General features: G+C 36.5%; 1 protein-coding gene and 1 long non-coding RNA gene across 2 annotated transcripts in view; one reads left to right on the top strand and one right to left on the bottom strand.

The window, feature by feature from the left end:
* Window positions 1–903: 903 nt before the first annotated feature.
* LOC125255040 lies at window positions 904–4,107 on the bottom strand. Its single transcript, XR_007181816.1, has 2 exons — window positions 3,971–4,107; window positions 904–1,556 (listed from the first exon to the last, which is right to left on the bottom strand). It is a non-coding gene; the product is annotated as an uncharacterized LOC125255040 (long non-coding RNA).
* Window positions 4,061–19,077, top strand: part of timp2a (TIMP metallopeptidase inhibitor 2a) — a 27,345-nt gene continuing 12,328 nt past the window's right edge. The window contains exon 1 of the mRNA XM_048169942.1: window positions 4,061–4,427. Within this exon, the coding sequence (XP_048025899.1) occupies window positions 4,310–4,427 (118 nt within the window). The 5' untranslated portion in view covers window positions 4,061–4,309. The remainder of the gene's footprint in view (window positions 4,428–19,077) is intronic.

The raw sequence follows: 19,077 nt of genomic DNA, 5'->3' as shown, positions 1-19,077 counted from the left end.
AAAACAAAACAAAATAATAAAACAAAACAAAACAAAACAAAACAAAACAAAACAAAACAATACAAAACAAAACATCCATGCATTTGGAACTTGAATTCTAAAAATTATGCTATTGTCACCCACCAGATGCCATAAATACAATAAGATTTTTTTTCTGTCATTTTCAAATGTAAAATTATGTTGGTGTAGTTTAAAATAATAATAATAATAATAAAATTAAATTAAATTAAAAATTAAAAATTAAAAATTAAAAATTAAAAATTAAAAATTAAAAATTAAATTAAATTAAATTAAATAATAAAAAAAAAAAAACATCCATGCATTTGGAACTTGAATGCTAAAAATTATGCTATTTGTCACCCACCAGATGCCATAAATACAATAAGATTTTTTTCTGTCATTTTCAAATATAAAATTATGTTGGTGTATTTTTAAAACATATAATTTCTCCTACGCATTATTTTTTTAAGCATATAATTTTACTTCCTAGATGGTATTTACCTGTTGCACATTAAATATTGCCTATTGTCAGGATGATACATCTAATTACAGGATTTAGTCTTAATATAAATTAAATAGTGGGCGCACATAATAAGTGAATAAATGTTCTGCTCTTCTGCTTTTATTCTCATCTCCTGTATGTCTGCAGACTCACTCTCTATTCACTATTGGTAATTGTTTAATGATTGACAGAAGCAGTAATTGTTATTCCAAACTGCAAACGCACAAAGCCAGACAATAACCTCGCTATGTTCCTATAAGAAAACCTCTGTTGGAAAAAAGTAGTCATATGTTGGGAAAAGCAGACTGTAAACTTGAAATCATTATGTATATATATTCCATATAGATTTGCAGATTAGTTTGCCACTGTTTACAAATTGGCCAGTACAAGAAAGCTTGGTGTTTCATTGTATAGCTCTGTCTGGGTAATTTGCAAGGGATACAAAAAAAAAAAAAAAAATCACAAAAACACTCCTTCTGGGCACCACATACACATTTTTGACATAGTTTCCTTGTTAAGTATTACCACAGACACTAAATTGCTTTTGTCTGTGCCGCACACCATCAAACATGCAACAGCAGACCAAGTCACAAGGTTTCTTTCCTTCACAAAGGCACAGAATCAATACCAAGCTTTCTGCTAGAACTCAATCAAAACTAGTACTGCAGAGGTGACTAGTCTCAGCCCCTAAAGTTGACGATGTATGCCTTGTGATTGGGCCTTAAGTTAAACTAAGCTCTTTATTAAGAAAAGGTTTTAAAAAAGGCAAAACTGAAATAAAAACAAGGTCCTGTGACATTTGAATCCACAGGGGCTACTCAGCCACAGCCAGAGTGGTGATGTCATCAAAAAGATGGAGTCATTGCCAACAAACTTACCATGAGATTTTCCAACCATTGCATTAATTTATTTATTTTACTTCATTCTCTCTCAGAGCAGCACATTGTGGATTTTTGCTTTTCCCTCTAGTCAGAGTGGAAACAATGAGAGTGTGCCAGCTGCATACACAGCGTCATGGCAGATGCAGGAGCAAAGAGAGTCTTTTACTGCTGTTCTGAGTGGGAAGAGAAACAATAAAGAGACTTCAGTAGGTTTATGACTACAAGAGCAAATTCCTTATAGATGTGATAGCAGCTAAAGTTCCCTATTCAGCATCTCTGGTGTGCTTTTGTGTATTAATATGAGGAAATTAGGTTTTTTTACTGTAGGATTATGCTTCACAAAATGTTTTAACAAAAGAGCATGGATAAAAATGGAAAGCAGAAAGGAAAAGGAAGTTTCATTCTACTTTATATATTGTGTTCTGTTATACTCACAGAATAGGAGTAGCACTACAGTAGCCTACCGCATATTTTCACGGTGCTTCATGAATCTTTCAAGCTTCCAAAAGGATGAAAAACCATCATAAATCATAAAAGTGGCCAATGTGGCTCTATATTCCAAGTCTTCTGAATTCATATGATAGCTCTGCGTGAGAAGACTGTACTTTAAATAATTGGTTAGCACTACCGATTCATGAGCGAATCATTTAGGCAGGATTTGAGAACCGAATCAATGATTAATTGGAAAAGGTTTGACTCAGGAGAACTATTTATTAATGAAGCACTATGGTAAACATGCCAATTATAATGTCAAGATTAGCCTATTTGTGAATAGACTGTTCAGGAATCTCTTTCTTACACAAAATTATCACATGGCTTCAAAATATTTGGGAAAGAATCATAATTTACAATTCGTTTTTTAAAATGAACTAATCGTTTTAATGTTATGGTTATGATGTTTGTCACTATGTGATACCCAGCTATAAGGGAACGTCCTCACCTTAACGTTCTGGCAAGGTTCTTTTAAAGTTATAAACAAACATTCTTATGTTAACAGTAGGCGATGTAATGATAACAGCATGTAACAATAGGAGCGTTAAAGGGTTAGTTCATCCAAAAATGAAATTTCTGTCATTAATTACTCACCCTCATGTCGTTCCACACCCGTAAGACCTTGTTCATCTTCAGAACACAAATTTTATTTTTGATAAAATCCAATGGCTCAGTGAGGCCTGCATTGACAGCAAGATAATTTACACTTTCAAATGCCCAGAAATCAACTAAAGATGTATTTAAAACAGCTCATGTGACTACAGTGGTTCAACCTTAATGTTATGAAGCGACAAGAATACTTTTGGTGTGCCGTAAAAACAAAATAACGACTTTATTCAACAATATCTAGTGATGGGTGATTTCAAAATACTGCTTCATGAAGCTTCAAAGCTTTACGAATCTTTTGTTTTGAATCAGTGGTTCGGAGCGTGTAACAAACGGCCAAAGTCACGTGATTTCACTAAACAAGGCTTCGTTTTGTCATAAGTGTTTCAAAAAGTTTTGAACTTTCAATGGTTCACGTGACTTTGCTAGTTTGATACGCGCTCCGAACCACTGATTCGAAACAAAAGATTTGTAAAGCTTTGAAGCTTCATGAAGCAGTGTTTTGAAATCACCCATCACTAGATATTGTTGAATAAAGTCGTTATACTGGTTTTTTTTGGCACACAAAAAGTATTTTCGTGGCTTTATAATATTAAGATGCAACCACTGTTTCATTCATGAACTGTTTTAAATACGTCTTTAGCACCTTTCTGATGTCAATGGCGGCCTCACTGAGCCATTGGATTTCATCAAAAATATCTTAATTTGTGTTCCGAAGATGAACGAAGGTCTTACGGGTTTGGAACGACATAAGGGTGAGTAAATAATGACAGAATTTTCATTTTTGCGTGAACTATCCCTTTAATTTGTGTTTCGAAGATGAACGAAGCGGGTTTGGAACGACATGAGGGTGAGTAATTAATGACAGAATTTTCATTTTTGCATGAACTAACCCTTTAACAGAATGCTGTTCAAAGTTATCTGGTCTTTAATGATCTCATTAGAATGAAACATTGAAACATGATGCACATGTGAAACATAAAGGATGAATGAAACATTAGCACAAAAACATTATTTATACATCGTTAATGGAAGTTTTTTCTTTTTTTCCTGAAACGTTTTAGTTGGATGCTTAGGCTATCTAACATTTACTAACATGTTACTACTTGTTTTAGAATGTTCAAAGAACATTAACATTCCCATAATGTTGGCAAAAAATGATGAAATGGAACGTTTCCTTAACGTTCGCATAACCAAGAAAAACACGTTTAAAAAACTGTACGTTCAAAACATCAGCAGAACGTTCTTAGAACATATTTTTGTAGCTGGGTATCAGCAGTACAATCAATACATAAACACAAGCATGTGTCTTTAATATGTACAGAAAGAATGGAAAGCAGCATATATATATTTTCTAATAAAGACTGTCGTGCTATAAATTACTTGAATCTATATTTTGTTTAATACTTAAATGTGTTTATTTGTACAAAACTCCGTCCTGACAGAAAGAGTGAAAGAAATCTTTTGAAGACCTTCGTGAAGCGCCCACCTCTGGTTGAATCTGGTTTAGAAGGGAGGAGTCCACGCGCAGTATTAAGGCATGAACCTGGTCTCTCCATGAGAACACACCCATAGAAGGCAGTGGAAAAGAAAGAAGCCTGGAAAGACCATTAGATAGAGGAGCAGTGTACTTCCTTTATTACCAACGAGCCCGTTCGTCTCTGAGGAATTTAACAGCAATAGTCATACTAATTCTCAGCGTTTGGCATCTTGAACGGCGGTGGACATTGTACTTTTCAGCGGTGAGAGGGACTGGATCATTGTTGTCATTGCAGAAGATCGTCTACCTGCCTCTAAATTTGCTGTCAGATATTAAAGTGAAGCAAAAATGAAGAGCTGTATTGGCACACTTGTGGTGCTGGTACTGTTTCGGGTGGGAGAGATCGCAGAAGCGTGCAGTTGTTCCCCCGTCCATCCTCAACAGGCGTTCTGCAATGCTGATGTTGGTAAGTGCGTGTCAACAATCTAAACCATGCTACGTCACAATGCTAAATTGTTACTGTAGCGAATTTAAGTTAAGGCGTCTTTACACTGCAAAGGTTGCACGTATATTGTTTAATGCTGCATAAATGCAAAGGAATTATGAAGATAGAAACCTGAAACTATCCATGATTAATGAAATATAACAACAAAGTTCAAGGCTGCTCTGATGCTGCTTTGTAGATGAATGCAGCATCACAACCACAGAGGCTGAGGTGGATCAGAGCTAGATTACACCTTTACAAATGTCGTATAAAAGCAGTACTAAAACAAGCCCTTAGTATCAGAGTCAGCTCTGATGCCACTTGTGTGATATGAAATGCAGCTTCAAAGCAGCCTTAAAATGTATTTCTAAATCATTTTATTTATAATTCATTTTTATTCATATATTTATATTTCCATTGTTTCAGTTATTCCATATTCACATTCACTTTCATAACCTCATAACTTTTTCTGCAATTGTAAATCCTGTGTAAATGCAGTTATGCTGCGTCTATGCAGCATTAAACAGCCTGTGTACCTGAACTACACTGAATATGCACATTCAGTGGCATCTAGACCTTTTCAAGTCCACCTCTGTGAGATTTTGGGTTGTAAAAAAAAAAAAGAAAAGGAAAAAAAGAGATCCCTTTATTGGTTGTACTGTGTTTTTCAGTGTTTTTAGGCCCTATTGGAATTGCTCTGTTTATTATTATTATTTCATCTTATGCTTCTGTTCTATCATGTAGTGCCCAGGATAACAGTAGATAAAGTGTTCTGTCGGTTGGTCTGTTATCTTCAGCACACATACAGTCCTGCAGCTTGAGCTGAATGACGTTTTGTGGCCTGTTTATATCTATTTATATCTGGCTTCTCTATTTCATTCCTCAGAAACAACTCATTATGTCTAGATTTCACAGAAAGCTTACAGCTGCCCTGAATACACAGAGCCAAAACATTTAGGATACAAATTGAGATTCTGCCAAAGTATTTGTTAAAAAAAAACAAAATGCCTGTTGCATGGGAAAATGATGGTGAGATGTTGTTTTGCAGAACAACAAATGTGGCTGTGACACTTATGTCTGCTGGTAAAAGACTGAAACCCAAACAGCATGATACATTCACACTATTCCTCCTGACCACTAGATTCACACTGATTCACTGTCTAGCTCCAAGCCTCCAAATCATCTGCGCTCATCCACAACACAAGATAGTGTGACTAGACTATATATAGGCTATTTGTTTTTTTTCTTTATAAAAATGTTAAGAAATATTTTAAAACAAGACATTTACATTTTCATTCGTGATGATAACAATGGAAAACTTCACAACTATCATGTAACTCTATTTGAAAATGATCATTACTTTATTATTTTCAGCCCGTTCTAACTGATACTTCCAACCAAATCCATGTCAGTAAGCTAGATAGCTAATCATATTTAAATCAGCTGAACGATGTTCAGTACATCACATTAAGCCAAAAGTTTACAATTAGAAGTCATATATCAATTAACTTAATGCACAATAGCACTCTTAAAGGGTTAGTTCACCCAAAAATAAAAATTCTGTCATTAATTACTCACCCACATGTCGTTCCACACCCGTAAGACCTTCGTTCATCTTCGGAACACAAATTAAGATATTTTTGATAAAATCCGATGGTTCAGCGAGGCCTCCATTGCCAGCAAGACAAATAACACTTTCAGATGCCCAGAAAGCTACTAAAGTATCAAAGTGCCAAAATCACTTGATTTCAGTAAACAAGGCTTCATTATGTCATAAGTGTTTTGAAAAATTCAATGGTTCACCAATGGGGGGCGTGACCTTGGTTAGTTTGATATGTGCTCCGAACCACTGATTCAAAACAAAAGATTCGTAAAGCTTTGAAGCTTCATGAAGCAGTGTTTTGAAATCGCCCATCACTAGATATTGTTGAATAAAGTTGTTTTTTTGGTGCACAAAAAGTATTCTCGTCACTTCATAACATTAAGGTTGAGCCACTGTAGTCACATGAACTGTTTTAAATATGTCTTTAGTTGCTTTTCTGGGCATCTGAAAGTGTTAATTGTCTTGCTGGCAATTGATATTTTATCGAAAATATCTTAATTTGTGTTCTGAAGATGAACGAAGGTCTTACGGGTGTGGGATGACATGAGGGTGAGCAATTAATGACAGAATTTTAATGTTGACTAGTGTGTCACTAAGTGCGTCTTAGTGACCACATTTCGATATTTGTGTCTTCAAAGATAATAATAAAGATGGAAAAACAGTGAGGGAGAAAATGAAGTATAGAAAAGAGAAAGGGAGGACAAGAGCGCTACTGACTAAGGCCTTGATTTCCTGTGCAACTGGTCTCTATTCATATTTCCCTCAGATGGAGAGAGCTGAGACATAAAAAAATTGCAAGAATGTTTTGCATCCCACTGGGGCTTTCCCTCCCAGTTCATGCTTAATTCAAGCACTGTCCAGAGATGATTAGCTAGGTGCGCCCGCCGCTGGAACAGAACCCAAGCCCTGTCTTATATGCTGCTAATAGAAGATAAGTGCTTTAGAGGGCTTATAGGTTGATTCAAACCTGTAGAAACCATCGGAGAGCATCCGACATCTGGCCGACAGCTCTGGATGTGCTAGAGAGGAAAAAGCAATGAAAGTCAAGGACCTTTAAGAAATATGCATGGCATTCTTCAAACAGTGAGAAAAGCGCACTCTTTGGCTGCACTGCCCACCCTTGCCTCAGCTCGCTGGCTTTGAACCAGTGCTTCTTGGATCAAGGGAGAAGGTTTTTTTTCCATCTATTTGTGAAAATTCAACTTTAGTGGCTGTTCCGTGAGGCTTGCGTCTTTCCTGACTTGCAGTGGAAATGAACAGGCTATTAGCCGGAAATTAATTTAGTGCTCGTATTTCATGACAGAATGGGATGTCTGCATATTAATAAAATAACCAAACCAAAATGCGGTCATTTGCCCTTTGCGGTCTGTAAGTGTTTTTGCCAGTGTTCTTTTTGAATCTGTACTTGGCATTAATAAGTTTTCTACGTGTCAAAGTCTTAGCCTTAGTCATATGGATCCAGTCTTCCTTTCCCTATGGGAGTGACACAGCCCCATTATTTACCTCGCAGTTCACAGTTATTGAGTCATAGACGAGCACTACATGCTTTTAGAGAGTCTGAACAGTGACAGGATTGTCTCAAGATTGAAAACTGTAACATGAGCTATGCCACTAGATTTTTTTTTCCCCATGAGTTTTTAAAGTCTGTTGTCCAGAATGCATTCCAAAGCTCAAAATGTTTGTTTGTCTGCAGAACCACTGAAACAAATCATTCATTCTTTGTAAAACAAGAGAGGACAGTTGGTTGCAATTAGTAGGAATGAATCTAATTTGTTTTTTTTTGAAATCTAAATCGACTCTCTCAAATTTATTAGTGGTCTTACTGTGAATGATTCATTTGTGCATGCAAAAATGTTTAATCAATTACTGATGGATAAAATCAAGTCTCACCCTAGACTGAATGTTAGGGATGCATCAATATTAAAAATATAGATACAGATAAGCCAATACTTATTTTCATGCTATGGCCAACAACAGCCCATTGCCACAAGTGAATTTAGGCATCACAACATTATAATGTACATTATACAGTATGAAAAATCAATATTCATTTTGAGATTTGCTGAAGATCAACTTTAAGTGAGTCTTAGATGATGGCTAATCTAAAACGTAATTAAATATCTAATATCTAATAACGGTCGATGCCAAAAAATTTCCAATATCGGCTGATAGCTAATATGGTACTGAGATAACCCTACTGTACATCCTGTTTTACATGTAAATATGTCAATTTATGCAGATAAAAATGAGTTACAATTCATGTTGACTCTACAGGCTTTGAGGATTTAAACTGCCTCATTTTCTTTGGTGTACCAAAGGTTGTTTATACTGTATAAACTTCTCAACTGAAGGCCCAATTATATTGGTCATCTTCTCAAAATATTTATCCGTTCGAATGCACTCGTAGTCTAGCCTGATCCTTTTTGGCTAACTGTGTAGTGACAAGCCTGGTTTCATGTCAAGAGTGTATAGACTGTAAGGGTCACAAGGGTCAGAGAGCGGGCCGGGGTGTGGTGCTGAACATTCCTGAATACAGAAGTGGTGAGGATTCCTTTGGTGGAGCGTGAGGAAGTTATAAATTGGGGAAAAAAAGAGAGGAATTACCAGTGGAGGATGCCAAATGTACAAACATTTCTCACAGGTAGCCCTTTGAAAAGGTTTAGTGTACCCAAAAGCCTTGTAGCGGGACTAGAGATTTTTTTGACTGCAGTACTTGGACGCACTAAAACAATGGTGGCCATTCATGTAGATTAACAAGGAAATGTCAAGGAGCAGAGAGACTAACGCTGCATCCGAAATTGCATACTCGGACGTACTACATCTGCCATATTGTTACTGTCACTTACCAGCATAAGTTGCGTCACTTACTGCCATAAATCCTCTCCCGTGGCTTCATGGGAGAGTAAAGTGTCTATCAAATGTGCACTCCAGAATCACGGCGGAAGTAGTCATTTGGACATACTTCTCTTTTGGCGTACTGTTTTTCCCATAATATATAGTACTATTTCGGACGAAGCATAACATATCGTGTCTAGTTGTACCGATAACCCAGCTAACGGAACATGTGCAGTGTATTAAAGCAAACAAACAAATACAAATAAACAAATCCAGACAATGACTTGACTTGAACAGACCTGACTAAACTCACCTACAAACAAAGCTATACATACATTATACTAGGGTTGCACGACTTATCGCGATTTGGCAAAGGCTGCGATTATTTTATGCACAGCTTGTCAGAGCTGTACGGCTCTGTGATCCGCAGTAAATGCTTCTCCATCTGAAAGCCAGAGGGTGCTCTTGCGTAGAAACTCCAAATATGCCCTGCCACATAAGAAGATAACACGCATCATATCGCTGTAGCTGAATGAACAGAAGATTTAAACGCTTTGATTAAACATGACTAATAAACACATGACTGCCTTATTCTGTGTAAGAAGCCACATCATCTCACAGAAGGATGCTCAACTGTCGTTATGAAGTGAATTTGGAGTAAAAACATGTTATTAAATGTTGTCTTTTGTTGGACAAGATGTTAATAAATGCTTCTCATGTCTGGAAAGGTGTTTGATGCTTTTTCAAATGTACATTATAAGCGACTCAAACTCACAGTGCTTTCAGATGGATTAGCATTTGGAGCCATAATTCATTGACAAGCCGAGCATAAAAAATATATATATCCATAATCGCACTAAGAATCGTGTTTAAGAGATAATCGTGTTTAAGTTCAATGTTTTTTTTCGTATTGTGCGATAAATTGTGCAGCCCTACATTATAAAGTAAAATTAATTTAACTCATGCAATGTAATGTAAAGCATTGTGGGTTTCAATGAAATGACCAGTTAAAATAACCATTTTTTTTCATAGCGAGAAGAACATTTTTAATCATCTAAGGAATGTTTTCTCACAATAAAGAACCTTTTGTGCAATGGAAAAGTTGAATGGGTTCTTTATGGAATCTTCAATGCCAATAAAGAACCTTTATATTTAAGAGTGAGCATTTTGAAATACTTTTGACATACACTTCAAATAATGTTTAGAATTTTATAATTTGTTTCTGTACTATTTTAAACATACAATGTTTGTGTGTACAGATAAATGATGTGTCCCAGTATACAGGGTTATTAGCTTGGTTATTCAATTCAAACATACCTTGTTCTCAACTAGAAAATAGCTGCTTTGTTGTCATCACCAAACCAATCATTTCCACCTGTTACACAGTGTAAAGATCTCATCGGATGTTGTTTGGAAACAGTAATAGTTATTTAACTTAATAGTAATAGAACTTAATAGTCCCAGACAGAAGCAATAAACACCGGAGAAGGACTCATACTGCTTTTCTTTGAGTCTACTAAAGGTGAAACAGCGTTTGAGTGTTGTTTGTAGGTCCAAGCCAAGCATTTGGTTTCTCTTGGTCATAAAGAAGAGAGAAAAGAAGTTATCAAAAACAGATAGTTGGAAAGTTTCTAAAAATAGTTAAAAATGTAAGTCACTTCCAGGAAATCTTCAACCTCCCACGAGCATGATATGCTCATTGCAATCACCTTGAGCGTCACTTTTGTTTAGCTGAACTTCATATTTTGGGTCACACACAGCATGCTGCAGTTTACGTCATATTGTCGTGAGGATGTGACTTTTGAAAGCTGCATGTCAGACGATCTCCCTCTTGTGTGGGTACTCCGCCTCACAGGAAATGCTAGAAATTTTTGATAAAAACTTCCAAATGTGAAATCTTTCCCCTTGTGTTTTGATAAAAATGGGAAATGACTGGTGTTTAATTGCAGTCAGCAAACCTCACACAAACCAGCTTTTCTCCACATCCTGCCATGCCCGCTCTGCCTGTTTATATACCCGGGCCTGAAGCAGTGGGCAGCATCCAACCGTCAGTTGTCCAATTCTGACCTTTTCCATGTTGGTTAACCTCAGAATCTTAGAACATTTGCACTGGCTTTCTTGTACAAGCAACAATGATGATGCACATAAATCCAGCAAATGCTGTTTTTTGTACATCTTTTCATTTCTACGCTTTGAAATGTGAAATGAAAGGCTGATGCCTTTAAATATCAAACAAAAACATTGGGTAGTGTGTTAAACCAGTTGTTCTCAACTTTCTTCCTCGGGACCTACTGCTCTGCACATTTTGTATGTCTCCCTTATCTGACACTCTCAGTTCAAGGTGCTGTATATAATTTTTTAAAAACACCATAATATGTTTGTAGATATTTAGCAAACATGCTAAGTTCACATACTTGTTTCTCTGAAAAACAATGCTACAGTCAGTTATTCTACTTTCTGTGTTGGGATGTCTGTTTTTGTTTTGGTCTGTGTGATCCCGCCCACTGCCAATTTACCCAATAGTATTTCGAAACCCCGGGTTGCCAGTCGGCGGAAAACACAGCGTATTGCAGCCATGGAAGCCAGCAAACAAACTGGGACAGAGATCACAGATTGTACCCAAACTAAAAAGCCTCGGCATCCATCTAAAAATCTCTATGCACCGGAGCATATTATAACACGGATAAATCAACTCATCAACTTGCAGTGTGTAATTCTCCTAGCCTTCCGTTGTCAGTTGTACTCGTTCTTGTGTGTCCTCAATCTGCGAGTCTGAGGAAGAGGGGGCAGGGGAAACAACTCTATCCAATATTTAGAATTTGGACTGCAGTACCTATTTCAACCACTAGCTGTCAATATTACATACTGCACCTTTCAGTTCATGGAGGTCTTTCCAAGTGAGCTGATGATCTGAACCAGGTGTGTTAAAAAAGGCATACAAAATGTCCACAACTACACAATCTGTGTCATTATGTTGCTTTGCTCTCCCCCTCGTGTGGTTATAAACCATTATGGACTTATTGTTTCTGTGGAACACAAAAGGAAAAACTTCAGACTTCTCTTTTTCATACAACGATGCTCAATTTTGCCCCCTGAGGCAAGTTTACCGAGTAAGCAGACAAAAAAGAGAGAGAAAGCTTGATATACAGGCTGCATCTGAAAGCTTAGGCAGCTGACTTGCGCATGAAGGTACCTCACGAAACAGGACAGACTTCCCGAGGCAGCATAACAGTTTAATGGTCTACAACAGAATAGAGAGAGCTTTGGTGATAATTAAGGCAAATATTTAGTAATTTCTCACTAGAAATTACATCAAAAGTGGAAAACGTTTGGTCAAAAAAGTACATTTACACACAAACTGACCACCAAATGCAACCTTTATACGCCATCTTTATTTTTTAGCTCAACTATCATAGAATGGAACGCACATTGTGGTACATTAAAGGCAGTGAAGGATAGGTTACATCTATGCTGCCTTCAAAAATCGATAAGAAGAAGTGAAGCTAACATTGGATTTGGACGTGGCTTTACACTTTCCTACCTTGGTTTGCATCCTCCGAAGTCAGCATTTTTAAGCTTTTGGATGCAGCCACAGTGTAATTGCTGTTATTATAAAATAGCTTTCATAGACATTCTACATTGATACAGTTCATTGTGACCATATGTGTTTTGATTCATTTTCTTCATATTTAAAAAATATACTCAATATAAGTTCTAAGAAATGAAAATTAACCACCACTAAGAGACTGTATTTCAGTTATTTTAGGAAGGACTCTGAAATACTTCCAAACACTGCGAATAACTTAATCAGAAATCGAATCAAAAATGATGGTACAATATACAGAAAATATATTCTAAAGTGAACAATTACTCTTCACGATTTTCAGCAGTGGAATTTAAATTAAAAAACAAGTTTATAAAAATAAATAAAGCCAAAATCTTCAAGAGGAGCATATGCTATCGCTTAACAACCTCAAAGCGCCTAGAAGGTTTATTCATTATCGTTAAAAAGCAGTATAGAGAAAATGAATGGGATTTTAACTTCCGTAACCCAACTGTTGTGCTCTATTACAGTGATGAATTGTGTCAGGAGTTCAAAAAGAAAGAAATGAGTTCAAAGAAACCACAGGCAGTGTATCCAGAGTGGAAGGAGAACCGCTCCATTCTCCTGTTCGATTTTTACCGCTGTGGTGTAAGAGAGCCAGTTTACACAATTACTTGCCATGTGGTTGTTCCTTATTCATTTAGTTTGAATATTTTGTGTATTTTCCTTCTCATTGGATCAATTGTTAATTATTGTAATGTATAATCCATTTCACAATTATTTCTTTTGAATTATTTACATTTCTGTCACATGAATAGAAGAAATGTATTACTGTAATGTAATGTAATACTAAAAATAATGTTGTGTTCGACACCTGTGAGGTGAAATATATTCTGGTTGTCGTGGTCTTTAGTGAAGTCAGTGAGTGCTGTCTGTAAAGGTAGGAGTGGAAGAGGAGTTTGGGACTTTTGGTGCAGTGGTCTGCCTGGGCTCCGAGCTGGTCATGATTGCTAAAAGCTGTGCAGGCAAACGGAAACTCAGGATGTGGCTAGTATTTGTGGTGGGTATGTTTTCATGGAAACTATGACATTTTGATTATGATATGTGCATATGTAAGAGAGTGTGTAAGTCATCTGTGGATGGAGCAGGCGTTGTGGGATATGCATGATTATCGGGCAACAGGAATGTGGGTCAGGCAGGAAAAATTGAAGCAGTGGGAATAAAGCTGAAGACAGACACTGCAGAACATCACTTCATTTGAACTGTAGAACTGTGAGGTATAATTACCTTCTGATGCTTGAATTATTAAATCACAAAGAAAATTCAAATCTTGATAAACACAATGGCTACAACTGACTACAACACCTACCAGTAACTCTTAGATGTTCATATTTAGTATGTTTTTGTTTTTCTCATGCTGACCGTTAACTGAAGAAATATTGGCAATACATATTCTAAGCTAAATATCATCAGCGTTAAAACATCTGACTGACCTGATATGAAAGATAGAGAAATGATGGAGCAGTCGCATTATATCTGGGGGTGGGCATCTGGACAGGAAACAAATCATAGAAAATAGATATTTTAATCTGCAAAATATTGCAGTCACAATGCAAAATAAATACATGAGTATCGCTTTCTGTTAAAAAATGGTGGGGAGTTAGCTTTAGCCAAATAATAATTTGGAATCCTGGGGTCAAATTGCATTTAATTTAAAGTTTTATTTGTGGAAATACTAACCAGTAATTGAAGCTGAATGTCGCTCCAAACTATTTGACTTTATTTCTTCTGCAAAACAGAAAAGATATTTTGAAGAATGTTTTTGTCCATTCATTGAAAGTCAGTGAGGTTTAAAACAACAAAAAACCTCATTGATTTTCATTTAATGGACACAAAATGTCATTTTTGTGTGTTCCCACAGAAGAAAGTCAGTTACAGTTTATTTTGATGGTCCCCTTAAATGGATAGTTTGCCCAAAAATGAATGAAAAGAAGATATTTTGAAGAATAAGGGTAACCAGACAGTTGACTGTAAACTCTTTGATTTCTAACATTATTGAAAATGACTTCTTTTGTGTTCAGCAGAAGAAAGAAATTCATACAGGTTTGGAACAACTTGAGGGGGAGTAAATGATGACAGAATATTCATTTTTGGGTGAACTATCCCTTTAAGACATTCTGTTAACTATAAGTAATGTTTCACCTACATGTCAACTAACTCTCATTAGAGTATGAGTATTGAGTTGAGTATTAGTAAACGGTTATGGGTAGGGTTAGTAGAATAAGCGGTTAGGGTTAGTAGAGTAAGATGACATGTACTTGCAAAGTTACTTTATACTAAGTAGAATGTCTGTTGGGGGACCGTCAAAATAAAGCGTTAGCAGATATTATGCAGACAGTCTACTGAGACTCGACTAATACTCTAATGAGAGTTAGTTGACATGTAAGTGCAACATTCCTTATAGTCAACAGAATGTCTAAAGCGGACCATCAAAATAAAGTGTTACCAGAAAGTCATACAGTTTTGAATAACAGAAGGGTAATTTTCATTTTAAAAGGAGCTATCTCTTGATATGTTCTCGACCACAACTCCTCTAAATAGCCAATAATCCATTAGTGAAAAATCCAATTGAATTGTATTGATTTCTGTTGGGTTAGCCACACCCCTGGGTGGTCCTCACGAGTCTCATGATGTTGATAACAGGACACTCTCTCAAATCAAAGAGTGACGTCTACAGAGTCAGGCAGTTGCCACTGTGTTTCTCACTGCAGGATGCTCCTAGAATCCTTTGGAGACTTGCTTGATTACTTCACCAGGAGAAGCGAGGCCTCCTTGCCCTCAAAATGGTTTTAGGCATCTGGAATTTTAGGTGCAAAACAGCTCTTAGCTTGACCTACTTAAACAATTGAACAACAATAAATTGGTTTTAGAATGAGACTATACCGATCTTTAATTCTGGCACCAAGCTGGCACGGTGTTAGCGTGCCCTATAGCTCAGGTCCCCCGGATAAACACAAAAAGCCTTGACATACACAGAAAAGCATGCAACTTGGACGGGAGGAGGGAGGGGGCTATCGTTAACTTTAAGAGCAATGAACCCTTCATATTTGCGTCTTTTCCAGCCCATAAAGTGAACCCATGGGTGTATAATAATGGCTGTGAGTGTGTGTATGTGTGTGCATTTTCCTTTTTCTAGTTATTTTATGTCCTTGCATCCTATATCCCCGGGCTCATATTTTCCATGGTGAGCAAGTGCCTCAAAAACTGCAACAGTTACACTCTGTGTGTTTTTCCATTTATATCTTTGACTGTCCTGTGATATCATTCATCTATTTTACACCCGCACATTTGAAGGAATTGTTCTGTCATCATTTACTCACCATCATGTCTTTCGAAACACGTTTGATTTTCCGTGGAGCACAAAAGGACATATTTATACCCGAATATCCAAGCTCTACTTTTCTGTACCATTAAAATGACCACTGCAGACAAGCATTATTTTCACTTTATGATACATTTATTATACTTTTTTTGGAGCTTGATGGCAGCTGGTCACCATCCAATTTCATTATATGAAAGAGAGCAGCGGTAACATCCTTCAAAATGTTTACTTTTTGGTTCCATAGAAGAAAAAAGTCAGTAACACTTTATTTCGATGGTCCACTTTAGACATTCTGCTAACTATAAGCAAAGTCCCTTTAAGACAAGTCACTCGGCGGCCATCTTTGAAATGCCTCTTGGGCATGCAAGTGCAGCTCCTATCTCTTTAAATGGGGAAACATCAAATTCTCCAAAACTGTTCGCCAAGCTTTCGATTGAATTTTATATTTGAAATCGCCAATGAAATCTGACAACAACTATCTCATAAATTTTGTTTCTAAATGCTCAAATCATGACAAAAAACAGCATTTTTCAGGCTGGATCAAGCTAATGTGCATGTGCAGTCCTAAATGCACATATAGGAAGCGCGTGTCTGACTGTTTCTATAGGAACCGGAGCTTCTAACGGCTATTGCAGTGACGCGATGACTTTACCAATTGGTGATTGCCTCTAAGGCAGGACTTATTCCGCCATATTGCGTATTGCACTTTCTCCCATTCATAATAATACAAGTGCACGGTCTTTATATACATAAAGTCTTTGCTAGAAGTAACTTTGCAGCTACATGTCAACTAACTCTCATTAGAGTTTTAGTAGACTGTCTGCTTAATATCTGCTAACACTTATTTTTGATGCTACCCCAACAGACATTCTACTGACTATAAGTAACTTTGCAACTACATGTCAACTTATTCTGCTAACCCAAACACTAACACCTAACCTAACAGTCTACTACAACCTACTAATACTCTAATGGGAGTTAGTTGACATGTAGTTGCAAAGTTACCATGTAGTTAGTAAAATATCTAAAGTTGACCATCAAAATAAAGTGTAAACAAAAAGTCATATGGGTTTGGAACAACACGAGGGTGAGTAAATGATGACAGAATTTTCAGTTTTGTGTGAACTGTCCTTTTATCCTCAATTAGCCATGAGAGATTAAGCAGCAAATCTAATTCAACTTGTAAAATCCAGTTTGTCTCATAAACCATGCTCCATTCGTATAAGTAGTTTTGCAGAAATGTTCCTGAGCATACCTCGATTAAAACAAGCTGTCCTAACAAAATACACAGCAGATCCAAACAGCTGGCAAAGCAAATCGATGCTACGGAAAGACTGTCTGTTTATGAAAGGACAGGGTGGGGTTAAGGAGGAGCAGCCCTGGCTAATATGTTAATGCTTCAGACCTCTTTAAACAGTTTTCTGAATATGTTTTTTTCTGACTCAAGCAGAGGAGGTGTTATTGCTTTGGGTAGGCCGTAACTTCAGCAGCTGTAATTGGAAGCCGGCTTTACAAGACAGCTGCTGCTGATGAAGGCCTACTTGAGAAGCTGTCTTGATTCATTTTCATCTGTTGCTGATTAACATGAAACTGCACGCAGTAAATGTTTCTCCTTTTTTAGAGCTGTTTTTGTTTTTCCCTGGGTTCAGTCGACGGGACAGCTTTCAGACACTCAAAAGCTCTCTTTAGGTGTATTTCCAATCACTGAACAGGAGTAGGACTGTCATTTGCTCAAAATCGGTTGTGAAAGAGATGCAGACAATAGGGGGAATAAAACAATGATAAATGTAAATAATATAGTTTTTTTTTTTGTTATCTGAAAACAGTTTTTTGTTTTCGAAGTTCATCATTTTAATTAATTTTAATCAAATATTTTTATTCTGAATTCTAAATATGTACACTACCATTCAAAGGTTTGGGGCTGGTGGTCACCCAGACCTCATTAATTTGATCAAATTACAGTAAAAACAATTTTAAATAACTGTTTTCTATTTAAATATATTTTAAATTCTAATTTATTCCTGTAATATCTTTCCTCCAGTCTTCATAAATCATTCTAATATGCTGATTTGCAGCTCTAGATACATTTCTGATTATTATCAATGCCTAAAACAGCTGTTTACCATTTTTGTGTAAGCCGTGAAACATTTTTCTCAATTCAGTTTGATGAAAAATTGTCATATTTGAATGGTTTAAATAAAAAAATGGAGATTGAAATCTTTTCAGTATTTGTAGTATCTGCCATCATTGCTAAAAAGGCCAGAATATGTTGTGTATATGCATAAGCTGGCATCGCCACCAGGCTTCTTAACTGTTTTAACCAACAGGACTGACTTCATCAGTAAGTTTTGACGGTAAATAGTATAGTTATGATTGTCTACCAGCTAGACCAGCACCAAACCTGCACTAACTTGCATAACAGACAAATTCATGCTGATCTTTCCAGCAGGGTTGGTAGAAGCCATTCACATTACGCAGATGCCAACATGGACAGGTTGTGTGACATGCCCTCATCCAAGAAAGCTGTGAACAAAAGATAATTAAACACAGATTGGGTTTGGTACTGTGTTGGGTCATCACTTACATTAATAAAGGCTAACAGAACTCTGTGAAGTTGGTTGAATTTTGTGCAATGTGACATTGACACGAAATACCCCAGAAACTTAAAATATCTGTTCCCCTTTCTTGTTCTTGCCAGAGGCACTGCCAACACAAATAAATGTTGCATATTGACACTGCTCCTCATTTTAGGTCACCAAATGGCTATGTACACTGTGGACTTGGAAAGGACTGGTTATTTTTGTGTGAATACATTGCAAAAAGTGTGACTTCCAGTATATATCTGGACAACTTAGCAAACAGTTTTCCAAGCAGCGATGTGATCCAACAGTTTACTGAGACAAGTTTAGCCTTGAAGGCAACATTAGCCTGTAATTGCTTCCTCATTGGTTTACTAGGCAAATGTAGACAAGACCAACAGATAAACAATAACAACAACAACAACAACACCATTTTATAGCAGTAGCTCATAAGCAGTACATTTGTGTTTTATATTTGAATTAAACAGAATTTAGAACAATGTCATGTACATCAGAATTATGAATAATATTATCACAAAACTTACATAACATCATTAATATACAAAGGTTTCCACTAACATTTAACAACTAGTAAGTGTCTAAATGCTTGAACAGAATATCTATTGTTCTATAATGTAAAATAACAAACAAACTTCTTTTAAATGTTTTGCTTGAAGTCTGTGTATGTG

The sequence above is a fragment of the Megalobrama amblycephala genome, linkage group LG20 (assembly GCF_018812025.1).
Source record: "Megalobrama amblycephala isolate DHTTF-2021 linkage group LG20, ASM1881202v1, whole genome shotgun sequence".
NCBI classification, from domain to species: Eukaryota; Metazoa; Chordata; class Actinopteri; order Cypriniformes; family Xenocyprididae; genus Megalobrama; species Megalobrama amblycephala.
Note: the sequence above shows the minus strand (reverse complement) of the source record. Positions and strands in the feature narration are given on the sequence as shown.